Source organism: Aristolochia californica, unplaced genomic scaffold, assembly GCF_029961685.1.
Source record: "Aristolochia californica isolate CCGP_79_NKW_82.1479 unplaced genomic scaffold, dmAriCali1.0.hap1 SCAF_16, whole genome shotgun sequence".
NCBI classification, from domain to species: domain Eukaryota; kingdom Viridiplantae; phylum Streptophyta; class Magnoliopsida; order Piperales; family Aristolochiaceae; genus Aristolochia; species Aristolochia californica.
Genome location: NW_027181837.1, coordinates 17,753,823 through 17,776,966, shown reverse-complemented (window position 1 = coordinate 17,776,966; position 23,144 = coordinate 17,753,823). Strand labels below are relative to the sequence as shown.

At 39.8% G+C, this 23,144-nt stretch overlaps 2 protein-coding genes across 3 annotated transcripts; both read right to left on the bottom strand.

Moving 5' to 3' along the window:
• Positions 1-427: 427 nt before the first annotated feature.
• On the bottom strand, positions 428-5,089 carry LOC137952888 (sulfite exporter TauE/SafE family protein 3-like). Its single transcript, XM_068799990.1, has 11 exons — positions 4,670-5,089; positions 4,374-4,533; positions 4,006-4,206; positions 3,397-3,461; positions 3,264-3,303; positions 2,352-2,518; positions 2,183-2,233; positions 1,409-1,630; positions 1,175-1,268; positions 949-1,089; positions 428-854 (listed from the first exon to the last, which is right to left on the bottom strand). Exons 1-11 carry the CDS (start codon positions 4,874-4,876, stop codon positions 772-774), a joined length of 1,431 nt encoding a protein of 476 aa, XP_068656091.1. The 5' UTR covers positions 4,877-5,089; the 3' UTR covers positions 428-771.
• Positions 5,090-7,439: 2,350 nt separating this feature from the next.
• LOC137953386 (U1 small nuclear ribonucleoprotein 70 kDa-like) lies at positions 7,440-22,894 on the bottom strand. Of its 2 annotated transcripts, none has more exons than XM_068800760.1 (11): positions 22,784-22,894; positions 21,946-22,143; positions 21,289-21,403; positions 21,125-21,204; positions 20,805-20,880; positions 20,649-20,713; positions 20,494-20,556; positions 18,895-18,976; positions 18,650-18,812; positions 8,315-8,386; positions 7,440-8,229 (listed from the first exon to the last, which is right to left on the bottom strand). In XM_068800760.1, exons 2-11 carry the CDS (start codon positions 22,045-22,047, stop codon positions 7,623-7,625), a joined length of 1,425 nt encoding a protein of 474 aa, XP_068656861.1. In that variant the 5' UTR covers positions 22,048-22,143; positions 22,784-22,894; the 3' UTR covers positions 7,440-7,622. The 2 variants fall into 2 exon arrangements, with proteins under 2 accessions (XP_068656861.1, XP_068656862.1); XM_068800761.1 differs by having other exon boundaries at positions 21,946-22,074; positions 22,784-22,893.
• Between the last annotated feature and the right edge of the window lie 250 nt (positions 22,895-23,144).

The following is a 23,144-nucleotide window of genomic DNA, read 5'->3' as shown; positions in this document are numbered from 1 at the left end:
AAAATTGCTATGAAAATTGCATCATGTTAAAAGTTGTTATAGTCAATATAATATATTACTGTACTTATTGACGAGCACTATCAACGGTGACAACACGGTGATGAGGGGAAGAACCGAGCTAAGCTCGAGCAGCTCGCAAACCGGCTCAATTCGATGCCACCCCTACCAATAAGCCTTTGCACAGTGTGTGGACCAACTCAATATGAAGATTTTAATTCTCTTTTTGACCATTTATTCACAATATGGAAAGAGTAATTTATGGAGTGAAAAATCTCAAACTTAGTAATTTAAGGCACTAAAGAAGTAAAATCGATTACCTTGATCAAGAACAAGCCTTCTCATTTACAAATATAAAGCATACCTGAACTTTGTAGGATTAACAATTACGAAATTTTAAGAAATTAATTCTGCTTGCTGCTTAATATTGAATTTATAAGATCTAATGATATTGATATCTCAAAAAGAACTGCAAAAAAAGAAAATAAATAAAATAGGGGAATGACTGGTGGATGAGCTACTGTTCACTCAAACCTCTGCCTTACATTGAACTCCTTCATTTGCATCTTGATTTGGACAACCCATGTTCATAAGCTCTGTACAGAGAAAACTTCCTGTCTAGAATGGCAGCAAATTACTGCAGGAAAACAACCCTAATAGCATACATCAAACAGACCTCCTACTTAATGCACTTATACTCCCTCTACTAGTGGAACAAACAAGAATGACACTGAATGACAATTACAGAGTGAAAATTGCAAAAATGGAATAGGCTTATGTTTGGGAACAGAGACTCTCGAATCCCATATGCTCCCTGTGCTCCACCTTCTCCATCATGTTTGCTATGCCTACCCCTCCTGCAACACACAAAGGCACTTGTAGAATGAGCTCTTTTTCTACGAAATTCTCTAAATGCTAACCTCATCCGACACCAGTCACAATGTTGTTTACCTAAACTGATTGCACTAACAAATATGGTTAAAGCCAGGATAAAGATGATTAATGACGCCCGCCCAAGCAGGGCCACAAGCTTTCTCACGATGTGCTGGCCCACAATGGCTGCGATTGTGGCAATCAGCACGAAATAGAAAGCTGCAGTCACAAATAGTTTCATCTTTTCAGAATGAGCTTTTGAGATTGTAAGCAAATATTCAGCTAATAATATATCAATATTCACCATATGGAATGGGGAAGCGATTCAAAAGGTAGTTCTGCACAACTGACATCGATGCTGAGAACGTCATTGCAAAGGTTGATGTTGCACTTGCAACCTGTAAAAAAAAAAAAAAAAAAAAGTGCAAGTAAGGTTAGATATCTGATTAAGGTCCAAACTTTCAAGTAATCAGTCTCCTAGGTCTTTTTTTTAATTAAATTCCAAAAAACAATCTTGCAATCTGAGGGGAGAGAGAACCTGAGGAGGAACTCCCAATTCAAGAAAAAGGGGTCCTAAAATGAAGCCTCCTCCAAGCCCAAGTAAACCTCCTACCATACCTGCCAATATTCCCAAAAAACAATAGAGAAAAAGTTGGTGCACTTTCCAGTTCATGTCTTGTTTTCCTTTGGACGCAATAATCCTCTTTCCTGTGTATAAGCAGATGCCTTCATAAAGAGTTACAGCAAGGGCGATTGGTACCTGAAAATCAGATGAACTTCAAATGACCAGCTACTTGACCTTAGGTAGTGGCAGTTATCTAGTGACAGCAGTTGCTGTTTGGAGAATCATGAGAAATATAGTTACAGATCTCAGGCCTGAAGTCAAGGCTGAGAGAATCTTGTAGGATTGACAAGGCATGCGGCTTAGACTATGAGCTTTTAAAGGTAGTGACATGTGATCATTAATTTTAACTTTCTGGAAGATTGTAAGAACTAAAAACCATTGACGGCAAAGTCCAGAGCAAATATGCTACTTATTCTTAGAAAAAAAAACCACGTAGTTGCATTGTATCTTAATAAGAAACCATGAAAGGATCAAGAACTCAGATATGTAGCTTGGTTTTCTGGAAAAAAATGTCTACATTAGAAATCATACATCCAACCAATCATTGTTCAGCTCTGACCTTGATCCTATTGCTCTTGAGATGGTTCTAACAAAAAATGCATGAATACCATCAAATTAAATAGAGGAATTCACACTTTTGACAGATGTAGAATGTAAGAGAAATGGTCATGTAGGTAGAAATTATACCTGCAGTGAGTTCAGAACCCAGTACTCTACAGAGCAAGTTTTTACATAAGTCTGTATTTGTATCAAGGACAGAAAAACATTGACTGGTTAGTTTCCAAAACTTAAAAATCTCAAAAATGTTGAGAGTCTATGAAGTTAACATATGCTTTTACTCATAGAAACAACTGACCTTAACTATCTGAATGGCAAGGAATGCTACCCAAACCATTACAAGCAGCATAAGATCTCTCCAGTAAACATTTTCTATCACTGAGACCTCTCCATCTGATCTAAGCTTCAATTGCCCATTAGCACTTGGACCACCGGGCAGTGGTTTGTATCCCAGTGTTGGACCATCTGAAACCCAATGAAGTTCAGTTATTGGAATGATATTTTTTGTGTAATTTATCTCTCTCTTCCCAAGCTATGGATGAAACCTGTAAGCATAAATGCTATGTACAAAATTTAGAAGTTCGTTTACAGCTGATGTTGTATGGTCAAGTGATACGAGAAACTACTTTACCATATATGGGTAAATCTGAAGTTGGATATCAACATTGTGACAAGGTCTGAAATTTTGAAGAGGAAACGGTTGTTCTGCCTCTCCTTTTCACATTTTTACCAAAGGAAAAAATGTTCTATCCAAATCAGAACTCTGACTGGCAGTTTAGGCTGTAGCATTACTGTGAAGTTGCAAAGACTGTCCATTTTCTGTAGTATAACATTTTATAAATTCACTCTTATTGATATAAATTTGTAAATCCTGTAATAATTTATGGAAATATTTGCCACTGCTAATTTTCTTTCATGGTGTTTTACTTTTTTCAGTTGAAAGTTCAACAGTTTATATTCTAAGAATCTAGTCCTATCATTTTCCAGAAAGCAGTCTATTTGGTAGTCCTCCTCACCTTACAGTGCATTAATGCTTACATATTTCAACTTCAGAAATTTTTTGGTTGTTTTCTTAGCTAAAGTTATATAGAGTACAACAGAAGTTCCCATATTCTGAAAATGCAGGGTTAGTTTATGAGTTCACGGAAATGCAAGTCATTTTCATAGACTCCTTGAGGAAAGTGAGGGGTCTCGGGGCTTTCAGACTCACCATTCATTTTTCTAGATGACTCCAACAGTTTGGCTGCTTCCTGAGATTCAAGAAAAGAGCTATTTTACTCATCAAGTTCTTAAAAAAAAAAAAAAATAGGAGGAGCTTAATATTTTAGAGGAAAGAACCTTGCCTTCTTCATTACTGTCTCTTTCTTCCATGTCTCTATACCCTTAAAGAATGCCTTAGTTGATGTACCTGCCACATTAGTTACAGATTGTCAGTCAGCCCCAGTTGAATAGCATGGAATTACACCAAAGTAGATGAGATTCCAGTACTTAATTTGGTTAATTGCTCTTGGATTTTGGCATAAGGAAAGGAAAATTGATATGAAATAAGCACCTAAATGCTGGAATTAGACCAAAACGTTATATATGAAAAAGCGCAGCAAGGAAATGAAAACTGGACGAATGTTGCAGAAACCAAAATAAGAAACTAGCTTAAAATGGTGAGGACAAAGTTGATAACCAGCCTCAGGCCACCATAAAGAAATAATAAAATTTTGTTGTGCAGACATTACTAGCATTTAGGACTAGACAAACGCGCTGGTTGAAAGGAGATTGAAATCTCTCAAAAGCCGTAGTCTCCAGAAAATTGGAGCTTCCAGCTGCTGTCGGGATGCTCAACGAAGTAGTGGGTTTAAAATGCTCTTGGTACGGCGTATAATATAATTTCACTAAAAAATTCCACGTAACACAGAGGAATTAACAGGACAAAGTCCATAATGATCTTGATGAAATACCCAGAAAGAGGACGATGAGCAGAACCGTGACCATCCAGTCGGCAAACATGACGTTGAAGGCTACTCCAATGCTGATGCCTAACATGAGCATGGGCTGAAACAGCAAGGCCAGATCATAATCTATAATGGGCAAGTCAAGCGTTGGGTGACGAAGCCGTAAATTGTAATACACAGTTGAACCCGCAGCACCCATGATCATACCTGCAAGAGAAGTAGGAGAAATAAAAAAAGAACAAATTATCTTGATTCTCACTGTTCAAAGAACCAAAACGACATCTTCCTTGACAGCAGATCATCTAATCTCGAAAGTTTGCTTGATCAAACAGGAAGGAAACGTAGCAGAAGATGCCTGAGAAAGAGATTCTTACATTTTGAGATAGCAGTTGAGGACTTTGGATCAAATCCTATGATCAGAGTAAGCATTGGGACGAAAATTCCACCCCCACCAACTCCACCAATACTCCCAAGAGCTGCACCAAAGAAACCGATTATGGAACCCAATATGATCCTCCAACCAAATCTCATTTCCTGTTCATTGAAAAAAAAAAAAAAAAAAAAAAGAGAAGCATGGACGACATAACCATGTTAAAATAAATCTTATTTCCAGGCCATTCAAGCAACAGAAAAACCAGAGAACCAGAGTACGACCGAGAGAAAAACCCACCGGCCAAACATGGTGTCGAGAAGGCTCATCCCCACGCTTAGACAAATTCCAGAGCTGTAGGATGAAATCTGCGAACCCATCTTCTTTCTGAACATTATTTGCTAGATCCACGAGCTTCAGCGGCCTCTCTGCTTCAGCCAGCTCCATCGCGAGAATGAGACTCCCACAGACCAACCCAATGACCACGTTTCTCATAAAACCCTCCATGGCTCTGCACCTAGGGGAAAATAGATTCGCTAATCCAAGGCTCAACTCTGTTGAGTTTCTTTTGCTCCCTCCCTGAAGGAAATGGAGATTATGGGGAGGGGCTCCCTCTTTGGGTGAGAAAATAGAAACGAGAAGACGGAGTCTGCACTCTCTTTTTCTTCTTTTCCTTGTATTTTTTTCATACAAGCAAGTGGGAGCTCTTCTTCCTATCGTTTCGACGTATCATACCATTACGCAAAGCAGACACCATTACTCGCATTTATATATTTTTCTTCCAATCAAAAGTACGAGCACTATACTACTGTTCTTAATTTACTGTTTCACCGACCAATATGATAATTTTAAAAAGGAAAAATTTCACGAAAGAAGTATTATCACTCTCTTCCCCACTGAGAATGGATTTATGGGTCCTCTCCACATATCCTGAAATCCGATTTCACTTTCTTGCTGCCAAACCCCATTTGAAATTCGGACAACGATGTTGACTGATCGTCGTATCCAAGAGCTAACTTACCCCTCATTCGGCTCATTTTTTCTCTGATGGTTGGGTTCGGTTTCTTTCATTATCACGCAAGTCCAAATGAAATCAAATAAACAAAAAAAGAAAACCACAGTGACCAACTGGAATGGAGACTTTGATTCAGTAAAAGAAAGAACCAAAGAAAAAGCCATTAAAGTGTACGGAAGGTCCCCCAGTTTCAGGAATACTGGCAGATCGTGGCGTCTAGTGGGTTTTCTATCTGGAATCTTGCACATGGCAAAATAGCAAAATAAACAATCCTCTGCTCATTAAATTGATCCCCGGGAGTCACGGTGGAGTACGACACTAGGTAATCTATTAAAAATTCAAGGAAATTTTCATAACTGGAGTGGAAATATTTAAAAAACAACGCGGACTTGCGTTGCTTCATGGGTTGAATCGGTCTCCATCGACTTGAAACCGCAGGCATTAAATTTTTTAAGATTAAATAAGAAAATTAAAAGAGTAAAGAAATCCATCGACATGAGAGGCTTTCGTGCACGACAAATGCTAGACGATGGTGTGGTGACACGCTGGCAGGCCACCAACTTGGCTTGGCGAGTAAGGTGACTCATTCAGGGCACTCGGGATGCAAAACCGGAAGAGACTCGGGCCTGCCGTCCAAGCGAGGAAGATGATCGGCTGGTGTGGAACCCAAATTTTGGTCAAAGAAAAGAATAAAAATCTCCTTTTATAAACTTTCCGTACATTAGTTCAGCTACCCTTTTTTCAAGCAAGAACTACAATCCTAATCTGCAGAGCAGCTAATCCAACTTTCTTCCTTCTAATCTAATCTCTCCATAACTATTCTTTAGATTAAGCGTATTAGTAGCTAAAGAGTTAAGAAACTAATTAACTGTTCGCTGGAATATATCTCAGTAATTATTGTTTTATTACTTTATATTCTTTGTATTCAGTAAGTGCAGAACTTTGAAGAATTCCAGAGCTTACAAGTCACAGATTCAGGCTTTAATTTCTTCTTCTTGTTTAAACTGTTTCTTCATTGTTCATGTCAATCATGATGAGATTTCTCTTCACTATTTGGATTTGTAGATTTAAACGCAGATTCTATGTCCATGGCAAATGCTTTCAGTAAGCGGTGAAAGGAAGCAGAGACGCTCATCATGTAAAATGTGGGAAGACAACGAAGCAGCGGGGTGACAGCCTCTCGTGTTGCGCTTCAGCTATCTCACATAAATCCTTGGATGGTGATGTCTGAAACCGATCACATCTTCCTGTGGTTTTTTCCACGAAGCTTCCCGGGACGAGAAGACGACGATACCCCATTAAAGATTCAAATTGAAGCAGAATGGCTCTTATGGAAGAAGGGCCGAAGCTTCAGGGATGCTTCCCGCTCCTACCCAGTATCATCTTCACGAGAAAGAAGAGTGGGTGAGCTTTCTACTGCTTTCTGTTTGTCTCATTGAATGAAATCTCGAAAATAGCGGAATCCCTCCTGAAAGAAAGATCATATGCTTCATTTATTTTTTGGAAATTTGTCAGGAATAGCTGAAGATGCCAGGTCCGATGAAAAACGCAGAAACAGCGAAAGACGGAAAGGACAAGCTGTTTTGGTTCTAGGTAGCCTCTGCGCCGAAACAAAATCAGGATGTTTAATTTGTAGTTTCTTGAGAACAGTGGGAGTGAAAAAAGTTTGGGACGGAATGAAAGGACAGGAAACAGAGACATTTTGTCTTTTGCTGAATCGAGCTTCTGGACCCAGTTGGATCAGCCGGGCAGACATTCAGGTGTTTCAATAGAAACGAAATTTGGCAAAATTTAACAAATCAAGTAACTCAAACCAACAGCCAAATCACTAATTTCTTGGGCAAAAAACATATTGACAAAAGACGAAATTCCTCCCACTAAATGTCTGGTTGGTATTCCCTTAAGTAATATTATATTAGTATAAAACTCAATTTATAATAATCAATGTTTTTTCACATATTTTTATGTTTTTCTATTTTTAAAAATATTTATTGGTGAAATAATTTATTAAATTTTTTCAAAAGTGAAAAATTTTATTTACTTATATAATTTTAATATAATAAACCTTTATTTATAATAGAACAAACAAATAAAATCCAATTATAATTAGCGGACAAACCATCCTAACCCTAAAAAGTCTGTATCTGTCGCAGTGCATGGAGTGCAAATCTAACATCAATCCAAAAAAAAAAAAAAAAAAAAACTAACACTTAAATCCTCGAGATACCTGCATCATTCTTACTCAGCATCGTAACCCCGAGACACAGATCTCGTCGAACGATGATATTCTCGATCAGCATCCTCAGTTGCATCTCCTTCAAATCGTCCATGATAATCATCATCACCATCGCCCATACGGTGTCTGTAACGACTACGATCAGTCTGCAGCTCCTTCCGATGGGCTTGGTCGTAGGGTGCTTCCTCTCGCTCATAATCATATCCACCATGATGTTCACGCTCCTGCCCATTATCAGGTTCATTATGGTCATAGTCTCTGTCTCTCTCACCATCTCTTTCCTGCTTTGACTTGTATTCATCATCATCCCTTTCATGAGTACTACGCCCACGACGATCATGGTCTCTCTCCCGGTCTCTATGGCGATCACGACGGTCCCGTTCGTAATCACGCCCACGCTCTCGGTCCCGGTTCCGTCCATGGTCTCGGTCACGCCCACGATCTTTTTCCCTTTCCTTGTCTTTGTCCCTATTTCTTTCACGATCACGGTCCCGATTATGCCTATCATCCCTTGCATCACGATCACGTGCTCTATCATTCGACTGTTCACGGGATTTTTCGCGGTCACGCTCACTATCCCTACCTCTTTCCCGAGATCTCTCATGATCCCTGAGAATTGAACATTGAGTTTAATAAAATTCAAAGTAGGATAATACTAATCGTGAATCACATGATAAGCAAGCAACACACTTACCGCTCTGCATGTCGATCTTCTCTTACCCTCGGCTCCTCTGACCGAGCTCCTGATGCTATCTGCTGTGGTTCTCTGAAAATTTGGAGGAATTTTTTTTTTTTTTTTTTAATCATACGTACACCAAACTTCAAGACAGCATTAGGTTTTCAAATGTAGTAACACAAGTAACCATCTAAAAGCTGAGTTAAAAAAAAAACAAACAGGTAAAACATAATATTTTTAACGATAGTCAACTAAAAATCTACAACTAGGTAAAACAGGTATGCAGAAATATTGGGCAAACACGAGTAGAATATAGCTAACCCTAGTGAATATTCTAGTTCAAATTTCAGTAGCATAACTTTGATTTGAAAATAAATATGCTTAAAAGCTCCCAACAATGTAACTTTGTGAATCATCTCTTTAAATATCAATACAAAGTAACTTGAAATATTATAAGGTCGCATTATCGTAGCTACACTAACAAGCCAGCGTAGCTATCATATGCAAGGCCTGCCCAAAAGCCTTTGGCAGCTCATGCACGCATTAGGCATCTTGTTCAGAAAGGTGGCTAAAGACGACCCAAGGCCCAGCCATACTTGAATCCAAAAGCACAAATTAAAAAATCCCTAAATGCCTTGCTGCGTGGCATATGTTGCACCTCCTCCAAACTCTACGAAATTGTAGACAGGAATCCCCCATGAAGGTACTTCCTCAGCTGGATATTGTACTGAACCAGTCCTTTTGTCACTGCATGCACATCCCAAGATTTGCTAACATGGTGACAGACCGCCTTGCCCTGGTAGGATCCTCTGTCGATGAATTAGTTGTGATCAGGCATACACTCTAACTGCTCCTGTATTTTATCTTTCTTGTTTTTGCACTAGGCAATTTTCATGAAGAGGTGCCTGCCTTGTTTTTTCCCTGCTTGCTTGTCCTCCCCACGCTAAATAATCTTAGCATTTTTCAAAATTTTAAATTTCCCCTCAGTTTATAAATATTGAATCAAAGACCCTACGTCATAACAAAATCACTGACTGATACTAATGAGCCACCATGTCCTTCTAACAATCCTACAGAAATCACATACTTCATTTTCTGCAGTTGTACAGACATTATGAAGATCCGCTAGCCTTCAAGGTGGCAACTAATCACCTGAATGTCTCTTAAAAGAGGTATGAACCTTCTGACCATCTTTTTTTTTTTTATGAAATTTATCATTTTTTTAACCGCAACAAAATCCTAATTTTTTATTTTTTAACCACAATAAAATCCTTTTTTTTTTTTTGAAATTTATTATTTTTTTAACCACAATAAAATCCTACCTTCTGACCATCTTACTGGATTCATCATACAGAAATTTTAATTACCACCTAAAATGAGAATTTAACTTGGTAAAAACAGCAAATATGATAGAAAAGTCATGTAATAAGGTAATTGATAAGAGGTATTTGTGTAATTTTAGTGTAAGAAAAATAAGAAGGGAATCGGCTTAAGGCTTCAGGAATAGAATGTTCTTTTAATGTATTAGGGGGTACATGGATGGAGAGGAACTACTCTCTTCACCTAACTGTCATAAGGTTACAGGGATAAAATAATTTTTTATGTATTAGGGGGTGCATGCATGGAGTGGAATTAGTCTCCTCTCCTGACTGCCACTCAGGTGCTAAATTTGAAACAGTCGTTCCTAAGTAGAGTTTAATTCTATTTAGGAGTCTTAGAGAAGGAAGTTCTTAGGACTCCTAGTCCTAGAAAAACACGTCTTAAGGTTGTAAGTCAGCTATTTGGGGAAGTAAGCTTGTGGGTCAGGGCATGAATCCCTAAACCTCTTTTGCTATCTTTTGAGTCCATTACCTTGCTTGAGACCTGTGTTACAGCCCTCTCTTCAGTCACTTTTTCTTAAATTCATCCATGTCACTAACAAGAACTTCATTTCCAGCTTAAAAAGCAGAATCTATCACAATACAGTACGTTGTCAAACTTAGTTCATCATTCAATCCCTTATATCGTGTGCATTAGGAAACCAAGGTTAAAAACATCGCAGACCCCTCCCAAACCCATTTCCCCTCTTTCTGACAGCAAGTCCTCATCATTTGTGACCAGCCGGCCCAAGCACTCACCCTCTGGCGACCCCCGTCTTGCTACTGGCTCGCCGCCACAGTTGGCCACCTACCAACGCCAACGCCGTACTGCTGCCTGTGCCCCCTTTCCTGGGGAATCCAGTTGCCCACCCCACCTGCCGGGGGATATTGTTCTAGGAGATTTTTGCTTTCCTCCACCGAGTGACAGAAACCGGTAGTTCTACTTGGCTTTGCAGTCTAAGCATGATCAGTTCGATGAAGAAACTTGGAGTCGCATATCCGAGCTGGCTAAAAGAATGGGAGTGATATACAATGATAACCTCTAGGGAGGCAAGGCCGCAAAAGGAGTTAGCAGAAAAGGCAAAAAAGGATTGTAATCTTTTAGAATGTTCAAGGTATTGGATCTCCAAGAATGCGAGCCATTGTTCAAAATCTCCTTTCTAGGAGCCACCCTTCTATTGTAATCTTTTAGAATGTTCAAGGTATTGGATCTCCAAGAATGCGAGCCATTGTTCAAAATCTCCTTTCTAGGAGCCACCCTTCTATTGTAATCCTTCAAGAATCTAAATGGCAGAATCCTTCTGACCACTTGGTACATGATCTTTGGGGTTGTAGTAACTTGGATTGGCTTGCTATTAATGCAAATGGATTTTCCAATGGCCTTCTTCTGCTTTGGAACTCCTCCGTGGTTGAGGTCTTAGATCATGTTACTGGTTCCTTCCCTATCGAAATCAAGCTGGGTAATAGATGGACTGGGTTCACATGGGGGCTGGCTGGCATTTACGATCCCAACCAATACACCGCTTTTATTGGGAAGGGCTCACTGAACTACTGCCGTACTGCCCATCCCCTGGCTCCTTGTTGGGCACTTTAATGCTATTCGCTTTTGCAACGAGAAGTCTCCCCCTGCTACCAGAATCTCCACCAACCTGAGGCAATTTGCTGATTTTATTCACAGCATTGAATTGGAAAAAATTAGTCTCTCTGGCAAGACATTCACATGGTCAAACGGACAACAACCTCCCATCCTTTCCAAGTTGGACCGCTTCCTTGCCACAGGTGATTGGCTCCGGCTCTACGGGGAGCACTTGTGGTTTGGTCTTGAGCTGCACTGGCTCCGACCACTGACCCATTCAGATTGACACCAAACTTGATAAATGGGGCCTTGCCCCCTTTAGGTTTTAACAATACCTAGTAGATGGACAACCACTTTGCCAATAATATCACCTCTTGGTGGGGGACTCTTGAAGACCCTAATTATGACAGCTGGTCCCTCCCGCACAAGCTGAAGCGCCTCAAAGAAAAACTCAAATCTTGATCCTCAAAACGTCGCCTTACTGCCACCTCTCCAAGTTCTCTCTTAAGTCTCATATTGCTGCCCTTGATGTGATTGAGGAACAAAGGTGACTTATACAGAATTCTCCAACCACATCTCCCTTCAATGCAGTTTTCAAACTACTCTTCACACTATACGGGTTCAGTGGAAGCAAAGGGCCCACTTCAAGTGGTTGGCCGAGGGCAATGCCAACCCAAAGTTCTTCATGCTATCGCCTTGGCCCGCCGGAGGACTAAACGGATTTCTTCTTTGTCTATCGGCAATGAAGTTACCTCAAATAAGGCCGCTAATATTGATGTTGTTCTCATTTTTTTTATAGATCTCTATAGGGAGGAGTGCCACCACCGACCCCACCTGTCTAGCCTCCATTTCACCGCGATATCTCCCACCTTGGCAGCATTCATTGAGCTCCCTTTCTCGAACTTGGAGGTTGAGGGTGCAGTCTTGGGGCTCCCTCGAGATAAGGCCCCAGGGCCTGACGGCTATAAGGAGGAACTTTACAGAGCTTGTTGGTCAACTCTAAAATCGGACGTCATTTCCAAGGTCCATAGCTTGTACGATCGAGGTATCACCTTTAAGAGTGTTGGTGCCTCCCTTTTTGCTTGATGCCAAAGAAAGCTAGCATTGAGTGCCCTCATGACTTCAAACTGATCAACATCGTCTCAAGCCCGTACAAGATCATCGCTCGAATCCTAGCTTGTCGCCTTAAGGTTGTTCTTGCTGCCATCATCCACTGGGTTCAAAGTGTTTTTATTAGAGGCCGGGACATCCTCGATTCAGAGCGCCATGCATGAGATTGTTGATCATTTTGTCAAGTTGGATCTCCCAAGGTTTGTCCTCAAGCTTGAGCTTGAAAAGGCTTTTGACCAGGTGAGTTGGTCCCTTCTGGACGACATTATGGAGTGCATGGGTTTCGGGGACAGATGGAGATTCTGGATTCTCAATTGTATCTCTTCGGCTTCGTACTCTCTGCTCCTTAATGGCATGATCTGCAGCTTCTTCCAGGGCTCTCGTGGCATCAGTCAAGGAGATCCCCTTCCCGCTTCTCTTCAACATTATTGTTGAGTACCTATCCTATAAGTTCTACTCTACTCGCAGTATTGATAAGCTTGAGGCCGTTTTAGATCAGAGTTGTTTTGATATCCCTCTATTTCAGTTTGCGGACGACACTATCTACTTCGGTGCTGGCAAGCTTGATCAAGTCCACAACATTAAGGTCGTGCTTCAGCTCATGGCAAACACTTTTGGATTGCAGTTGCCCCCTCTTACTACTTGGACCTTCCTCTTACTGATTGTTAGCCTTGGATGGGATAATGGGCACTGATCATTGAGCGGCTTGAGCGTCGGCTCTCCACTTGGAAGGGTAGGATGCTCTCCAAGGCGAGCAGACTGACTCTTCTCAATTCGTGTCTTACTTCCACTTGCTCCTACCCTGCCCCGCCTCCATCAGTCGGCGCATCAACATGATCAAGATATGCTTCCTGTGGCGTGGCACTGGGAATGAGTTCCATTATCATCTAGTTAGTTGGGATGGTATTTATATGCTGAAGTCTTTACGCGGACTTGGATCAGACACACCAAAGAAATGGGTCACGCTTTGTTACTCGTGGTTCTATAAACTCAATTCCCCCTCGGGGGAATCTAGGAAACCAATGGTGGCCTCCAAGCTACGACATCTTGGAGATAGATGGATTACTGATGGCAACAGTCTTTACCTCTCCCCTATTTGGAAGGCCATGCTCCATCTGCTTTCCACATTCCATGCTACTATTCGGTTTTTTTTTGGGGATGGCTCCAACTTGCGTTTTTGGACGGATTGGTGGTCGGGCGATGGCCCTCTTGCCCCATCCAACCCGCCACTTCTGCAACTCACCACTCGTCGTGACCTATCTGCCTCTAATGCTTGGGGAAATGGCTCCTAGGATCTTCGTCTGAGACGTGGCCTTATTGATGAGGAGGCTATATCTGTTTGTAGCCTGATTGATGGTCTTGTTAGGGTTAAGGTCTATTGACAGGTCGATTTGGCTTCCTAACAACAGCGGGTGTTTCTCAATCTCCTCAACCTAACGCCATCTTATGGGCTGGACCTGGCCTCCTGCCCCTCACTCAGCCGCCATTGCTTAGTGCCTCTTGGCTCCTCCCAAGGTGAAAATTTTCTTCTAGAATGCTTGCCGCAATAGGATCCTCACTACCAACAATCTTATTAGGCGTGGCAACACTGCTCTTGATCCTCTTAGCCCCTTCTGCGGGATGGAAGTTGAGACTATTAGCCACTTTCTCCTTCATTGTGCTTTTGCCTAGCAGGTCTAGACTTCTATGATTGACAGCATGGGCCTCATTTTCTGCATTCCCCCCAACCTAAGCACTATGTGCCGCTACTCCTCTGGGGTTCACTTCCCCAGCCCCAGCAAGCTCCTGTTACTTGCATGCATTGCTTACATCCCTTGGTGCCTCTAGAATGAGAGGAACTCTAGATGGTTTGATTGTGCTTCTCACTCTGTTGTTGAGGTGATTTGCACTGCTACGGGCTTCATCTCTACATGGATCCGCACTCGGAAAGAATTTGTTTGCCTCTCTTGTGCCCCTACCCGCACCAACTGGAAGATTATTGCTCAGATGTTCATTCCCTTTTATAAGTTTAACTTTGATGACAGCGCCTTTGGAAACCCAAGTTTGGCCATCTTTGGTGGGGTGATTTTTTATCCTGAAAGCTCTGCTATTATTTTTTACTCCGGTCCTCTTGACTACTGCTGAGCTCTCTGGGCTCTTCCACGGCCTTCGCATATTTCAGGATTGCTTCAGAGGTCCGCTTATTGTGGAAGGAGACTCCAAAGTCGTCAGCGGATGGTGCTCAACTACCTCCTCATGGCGTCGCTGGCAGTTTTTCCTTGATATTATGGATATTGTTTTCACTATTAGTTGTACTTGGTCTCATTTACTTAGATCAACCAATTTAATTGTTAATTTGTGTGCTAAATTGGGTCCCTTGGTCTGCCTTGATGTATTCTCTTGTTTTACTTTGAAATAAAATCTATACCGTTTAAAAAAAAAAGACTATAAAGGACACAACAACCAACTTTCCACCTTTGTTAAAAAAATCTAAAGCCCAAGCATGAATCAGAATCAACGTTAAAACAACTACAACAACTAGAAAATAGGAACAATTTCAACTAGTTTTTTTTATTATCATATATGGCAAAAATTGTGGCCCTTCTATCAAAAAGAAGGTCTTGTAGAAGTACTAGAGCATAATAGAAAAATACTTTTGAATCTAATGCTATATAATCAATTCACAGTTGTAACAATTTTTTGAAGGTTTCCCCTCTTGTAATCTGCTCGTTTGAGCTCTCTTAATAAAATTCAGCATCATTTCAAAAAAAAAAAAAAAAAACTGTTGAGTGGGAAAAAGTCTCATATTAAAAAAGGGAAGAAAAGTTAATGAGTTTTAAGGTTGTGTAATAAGCCTCCTAAGTGCCTAAGTCATTTTGAGATAGAGCGCTTTCAACCCAACACCAAACAGTGATATCAAAGCAGGTTGTGTGTGTAGTCGAGGCCAAGTTTGTGCTCTTCAGGTTATCTATTTTTTGCGGGCTCCATAAAGTAGGAGTCCTTGTGCCCCGTTGAGGGTTTGTGTCCACGTCTCAGGCCCATTAAATATAAGCATGAACGAGAGGGGGAGTGTTGAGTGAAAAAAAACCCACATTGAAAACTAGGAAGAAAAGTTAATGGGTTATAAAGTTAGAGTAATATGTCTCCTAAGTCGTTACTCATTTTGGGATGGAACCGAGGCTCAAAGCAACACCCAACTCCCAACAGGCTCTACACTGCCTTCTTCGTCTCCTTTTCTCTCTAATTTCTTTATTTTCTCTCCAATTTATCTTCTATTTTCATTCTTCACATGGTATAAGAGCAAGTTGTGTGTGTGGATTGAGGCCAATTTGTATTGTGTATTGTGAGCTCCATGAGGTAGGAGTTTGTGCTGTGGCTCCATAAGGTGAGTTTGTGTTGTAGGCTCCATGAGGTAGGAGTCTATGTGCCCCGTTGACGGTTTGTGCCCACATCTCAAACCAGTTATGTGTAAGCATGGACGTGAGAGAGTATTGGGTGGAAAAAAATCTCATATTGAGAAATGGAAAGAAAAGTTAATAGGTTATAAGGTTCAAGAACAGGCCTCCTAAGTGGCCAGTCATTGTGGGATGGAACCGTGCTCAACCCACCAATGGTGTCAAAGAAACTTGATCCACAAATTCAAGCCTAAAGTCGAATCCCTCTTCTCCCAAAGGCTACGTGTTCATTCAAGACAAGAGTTCCTCAATTGCCTCCTATAGAACGAGTTCAAAAGTCAGATTCATATTCTTCTTTATGCCTCAACAGAAGGGTTAATGGCTTGTCTTGTGTAAAGTAGTTATTATGTGTTGTGGTGATCCTATAAGGATTGTATGAAGTTCTAAAGTACCACCTACATCACCTAGGCTGGGACAGATTTCCTTGCGTAGGTCTTCCTCGCCTCTTAATTGTTGTTCTTTCATTCTAAATTCCTGCAATTGTTGAGATAAGAGATTGATTATGTATATCACACAAGGTCGTGTGTGAACCCTAATTCAGTTTTTTGGAAAGTGGGGCCCACAAGTATCTACGCATACTCGTTGGTGAGTTTGTGAAGTGTTTATCTCAAGTGATGTGGCATGCTCTTTGACAAAATACTTTTTTTTTTTGGAGAAAGATTATGGCATAGTACTATAGCTATTATTGTGGCTGTGAGTAGGGATTAATATGGCTGATTCTGGAGAGGTTATTACTCCCACTAATAACACCAAGTCAATAGAGACCAAGGATTAAGTCCAAATTACTTCTAGTACGCTTAATGGGGCAAACTATCTAAATTGGCCTCGACGTTAAGAAAAAAATTATTGCAACAAGGGATATGTGGAAGACTCTTGACTCTATTTTTTATTAGGAAAGCAATTTCCCTAGGGTCTACGAGCTGTAAGTAAAGTTTTCAGTATGAACAAGGGTGACAAGATAGTTACACTTTTTCAGATATACTTTTTCAATGTCGATCATGTCAACTTGGGAAGCACCATTAGAGTTCATTTCATTTGAGTAGCAGTCATAGTCAAGTGCATTCAGACGTTTGGAGTCCATGTAGCACTTCCAATTTGTTTGATAGTCAATATTTTACAACTTTCATTGATGACTACAGCAGAGTTACCTGAGTATATCTCCTTTCGGAAAAATCAGAAGTTTTCAATGTATTTGTTCAGTTTTTTAATGAAATAAAAACTCAATTTGGTGCCACAATTCGTATTTTTTTCTCCGATAATGGTCTTAAGTTTATGAATCATAAATTTGCTTCTTTTTTAACTGCTCAAGGGATTATTCACCAGTCTTCACGTGCATAAACTCCACAACAAAATGGAATTACAGAAAGAAAAAATCACCATTTGTTAGAAGTAGCATGCACTCTTTTATTTCAAATGAATGTCCCCAAATCGTATTTGGGAGATGCGGTTCTAATATCCTATTACTTGATCAATAGGATGCCTTCTTCCATATTGGGAGGGAAAATTCCTTTGCAGGTATTGAAGCTCGAGTTTTCTTTGTTTGATGTCACACCCAGGGTCTTTGGTTCCCTTTATTTTGTTCACTAAGTTGGTCATCAAATTGATAAATTCTGCATTCATGCCATAGAGTGTATTTTTCTGGGTTATCCTCATACTCAGAAGGATTACAAATGTTATGATCCTAACAACAAGAGAACATATATTTCAGTAGGATGCCTTCTTCCATATTGGGAGGGAAAATTCCTTTGCAGGTATTGAAGCTCGAGTTTTCTTTGTTTGATGTCACACACAAGGTATTTGGTTCCCTTTATTTTGTTCACTAAGTTGGTCATCAAATTGATAAATTCTCCATTCATGCCATAGAGTGTATTTTTCTGGGTTATCCTCATACTCAGAAGGATTACAAATGTTATGATCCTAACAACCAGAGAACATATATTTCAGTAGAGGTAACATTTTTTGAGTCTACACCATTCTTTAGTTTTACTTCTAAGTCGCCATCTACTCCTGTAGTGGCTAATGAGCCTCCTCTTCCTCTCCTTGTTATGGATAATAGTCCTGCTATACCATCTACTTCTAATCCATAGAAACCTGTGCAAGTTTATCAACGTAGAAAGGTGCACAAACAACAGTTCAAGCATGAAATACAACCTCAAACTCGTGATATGGCACCCCTTAACATGGTCAGATCATCTTCGTGCAGGTCCTATCTTCGATGATTTGCACCTTCCTATCAGCATCAGAAAATGTATTCGGCATCCTATTTCCAAGTATGTTTCTTTCCATAATTTATCTCCTTCATTTAAGTCTTTTGCTACTTCGGTGTCCAATACTTCTACACCTACCAAGGTGCAGGATGCCTTGTGTGTGCATGAATAGAAGAAAACTATGGATGATGAAATGTCTGCATTACAGAATAGGAAGACCGACTTTGGTCGATTCCCCTAGCAGCGTTATAGTGGTTGGTTGTCATTAGGTGCATAACATCAAATATAATGTTGATGGGCCCATTGAAAGATATAAAGCTCGGTTGGTAGCCAAAGGCTACACCCAAACATGTTTAGGTGTATTTGAGACTTTTTCCCACTTAACTGTAATCAACAAAAAGTGAATCACCATAAAACATATGGGCTGCCACTAAATTGTGAGTTGGTATACAAAACTTGGACCAACATTTTATGAGGATGATACATATTCTTCTCCTTTAGACAATCCTAAGCAGCCTATTGGATTTAACCTAACTGAGATTCGTTAATAACCAAATGAAATCAGAAACCCAAAATTTCCCAACTACAAGATTTGTATAAAAAGGTATTAAATAATTGCAAAAAACTCAAAAAGAGATACTGCGGCAGGATAACAATATATAAAATACCTGCCCGAGTACTTCTGATTAACTTCTTCCCCTCCAACCCTGGTTGATCCAAGTCCACCACCTAAACGACGTGGGCGCCAATTTGCTACAGTCCTACCACGTTCAACATCGACAAGTACTCTTCTATTATCCAGCTTTCTTCCATCCGCTTGCTTATAAGCAGCTACATGATCAGAAAACATCAGAACCAAAATAACAGGGTAATACTAAAAAATTACTTCATCATAATTCAAAAGGCCATATACTTTTCATATCTCTAGTATGCATGTATTCCACAAATCCATAGCCCCTTGGTTTATTTGTCTCCTTATCCGTAACCAAACGAACCTGAGATGTTCAACAAAGCAAAGGTAAAGCCCAGTTACAAATATCAACCACACAACCATAACAAAGCAAAACGTTAGTACAAATATGGAACTGATCCACAATTTAGGCAATGGTATCATAATGATCAAAAGGCTTCTCAAAGCACTAAATCCTATATGGCACACGGCAGACAGGCACTATGCCTCACTAGCCGTGCTCACCTTTTAAGGTGCATGCCTCCGCCACGCGTGATGAATCACCACCATTGCCAATGACTTCGCACAAAACTGATGTATGTGGCCGATTTAGCAGTTGGGATACATATTTACCATCCCCTTACCAGGGAAAATTTAAAATAGCAAACTAATAACTATGTAATATAGAAATTCCAGGATATCTTCTGAATTGTGGACAGAATTTCAATTGCCCTTTGAAATCAAGAAAAAAATTCTTAGTAGATAAGTAAAATGCGAATTCGAAAAAATGAGGGAAAATCATAGGAAAAAACCTGCTAATACTCACGACTTATGATTACCCAGCAGCATGAAAATAAGGATGTTCAAGTTGATGGTCTTCTTTCAAAGCTTGAGAGAAGAGGACAACGAGGCATAATGCATCATTACCCACCTCTCCTTTTATTTTACAGCTTGCCATGAAGGATACAGCAGCATGATTGCAACAGAGTGGATCCAAAAAAAGGGAAAATAGAAAAATGAAAAAGAAGAAAGGAGAAGGTGGTGCGGTCCAGTGAAACCAGTTTTAACACAGATCATCACTATCCTCTTACCACGGATAGAAATTCACATTGGAAAAGAAAAGAGGCATAACCAGAATTATAGAGCATCTGAATCTCTACAAGATTTATTGGGCATCAAAACAAAGTGAAACGCAAGGAGAAAAAACAAACCCACACTGCTGCCTGAAGCCAAAACACCCACCTTACTCCCTAATAATGTCAGTACAACATAGGCCAAACTCAAAATGGTGAAAAGGTTTATGTTTCAAACATGCTCATGTAGAAATTAAGAGATGCACCATAACTGGCTAGTGCACCTGACACTGTAGGTGAATGGCGTTTATATCCAAGTATGTTTCCATCATCATTCAAACCCAGTTGACCGAAAACAGATTGATGAATGTGCACTTAATAATACCTCATTCACCAGGGCACACAATTGAAATATGATAATAGAAATATTAGAACCTGTAACAATACAAGACCATATAATCTACTTGCTTCCTCTATTTGAAAAACTTTTCCGCTTGAACACCTAACCATGCAAAAGAAGCATAATTTCCATACCCGGCATACCTCTTACTGAGAAAATTTTGATATTGTTCATATTTTTTTGATTGAGGCCAGAACATAAATGTATTAGAATGCTACTAAAGCAAATTGTCCAAACTTCAGATTTGTAACTTGGATGTGTTTCTCTGAAAATACAAGTCAGCGCAACATGAACATGTTCACTGAACTGCTTACCCAAGTCAACATCAATAAACCTCAGCCCCACATGGGGATGCTCAAAAATACTTACCCGCTTGATTGGCCCATAAGCTTCAAATTCCCTTTTGATTCTGTGCTCAGTTGTCTCAAAATTCTGCAAATCGTAAATGAAACATAAGAACATTAAGATCTATCATAGACCAGGAACAAAGATTTAAAAGAACGAAAAAAACTTGAAGGACTCACCAATCGTGCCACAAACAATGTCTTGTATGGATCACCTGTTATATTTGGATCTTTTGATGGATCATCTGCATGCAAGGCAGAACATAAATAACCACCAAGAAACTTCTTCATCAAAACAATATATCAACTAAAGTAGATTCCCTAATGGATGATTACATTTCTGAAGTTCTTCAACAGCCTTTTCTGCACCCTTATCTAGACGATGTTTGTGAATTCTGGCTCTCCTCTGAGCCTGATAAACAAAGCAAAAAGGGTGAAAGAAGCACATGGCAACAATTCCACAAATTGTCAAAAAAAAAATAGTAACAAAACGAAAAAACACCATTGCAGTGACACAGATTCATGCAATATTGACACTGGAAACTGACTGGTAATATCACGCAAGGATATTATGATATGCGTAGACACAATGAAACTCTTAATGACAAAATCTGTGGTATAAAAACTGATAAACAGATAAAAGAAGAATATTTTACAGAAGTTTCAGCCTCTTCAACAGGTGGAGCATACTCCGGATCTCCAGGTTCAGCAAAATGATTCACAAATTGTGCTACGCCTTCAGATCACAAGTGTATTTGTTACTTGAACAGGCTTAAGCTTTCAAAATAACTAAGAGACAATTCAATGAGATACCAGATACCTGAGTAAGGTGGGCATTTCCTTTTCTCTGGAGGAGGTTTGTGTTCAAGTGGTGGACGGGGTTCAAAAAGCTTCAAAAGGTTAGAAGTAAGACCAGTGGGATGACTCTGCCCAATCTGCAAGGAAAATAAAATGAAAAAAGAAAAAAGACAAAACTTGAACTAAAACAACTTCCCTTCATAATAAAAGATAAATTTAATGATTCATTTTCCATTGCTTTTCTCTTTGGCAGTAAAAGAATCCATTTTCTATGTTGGCACCTTCGCACCAAAATGGTAAGTGCCTAAGCAAGATATCAGCTTTACAAAAACAACTACCATGATCTGAGCTGCCAAAATAACCAGTGAAATATCTACATAAAAACAAAATGAATTATTTTGTTAACTAATCAAACATTTGACAAGATCTTCATAGAACAGATGCCTTCAATTGTCAATGCAGTAAAGCAAAGATCCTCAAACCAAAGTGAGAAAAGCTGGATCTAACGCTGACAAGAAAATCTATAGGACATCACACCAACTCAAAATATCCCAATAGTAAAAGCATAAAACAGATCAAGAGAAGAAAAAAAAACTGGGAATTGACCCAAGTAAATACAAACAATAAAACAAGGGTTCCACAGAAACTAGTTAGCACAGAGAAGTTAAAATTTTTTTACCAGCTTGAGCTGAAGAACAGTGGCTCTATTCTGCGCTTTGGTCCGTGCCTGGACGCCAGCAGCATCTCTGTTGCGCATGAAGGCATCATTGTGATCTCCCATTTTCAGAAAGAACAAAATGCTGGGCTTCTAAGGAATGAGAGCAAGCACAAAAAGTGTTCAATGTCAATTCAAGAAGAGTGAATCCTCTCAGGCAAGCTGCGAAGTAGAGTGCTCACGTCAGGACATATTGTTTGTTGAGAGAAGAAAAAAGTAAATGATTGCCTTCCCCGGTATTTTCTATGCACACTGCTGATGTGAAAAAAGCACGTAGGATTGGACACACTTCCAGAATCATTACCAAGTATACTCCTAAATAATTACCAATCAGTAGTAACAGCAGTTAATAGTAAGTATTAAGTACACACCCCCATTAAAATTACTTACAAAACAGTAGGAAACAATGTAAATACTTCCTTATCAGTACTTGACATTAGAAATACTTACTAATCAGCAGTTAACAGTTACAATATTTGCTAACCTTTACTTAGTAGATAAAGTATTACCGTAATTACAAGTTTGGCTTTAATCGAAAAGATGAAAAGAAAAAAAAAAAAAACACGAATAAGAGACCGGGAACGAATGAAAGAAAAACAAAAAAGTTAGAATGATGAAAAAAATACAGAATTAGTAACACGCCTCGATTACTTCTTAAAGAATGCAAATGAGGCCGAGAGAGGATACTAGACGAGTTCCGAAACGAGAAGGAGACTGAAGCTCGTCAAGAAAAGATCGATGCACGAATAACACAAAGGTTAGGGTCTCAAAAGAGAAAAACTCAGAAGAGTAGATGAAATACCTCGGATTGCCGACGCAGGAGCGCGATCACCTTCGAGAGAGAAGAGACAAGCTTAGAGAGAAGAAGGGGGCAGAAAGGCGGGGGTTCCCGGGCATCCTTCGAGGAGTCACAAAAACAGAAAGATCCCCATCGCTTTGCTTAAAACAGGGGAGGGGGCCAGGGGCCGGGGGCTGTTCAAACAAATCCGGATCCGAACCTAATCGGAATCCTAATTTCGGATTATAGGCAAGATCCGAATCCACATCCGGAAATTTTAATCGGATATCCGATATATATCCGACCGGTTTTGGATTGAAATTGGTATCCGAATCCAAAAGATCGTCAAGACAATATTAAGTAATGATTTGTTTAATAGTTTTTT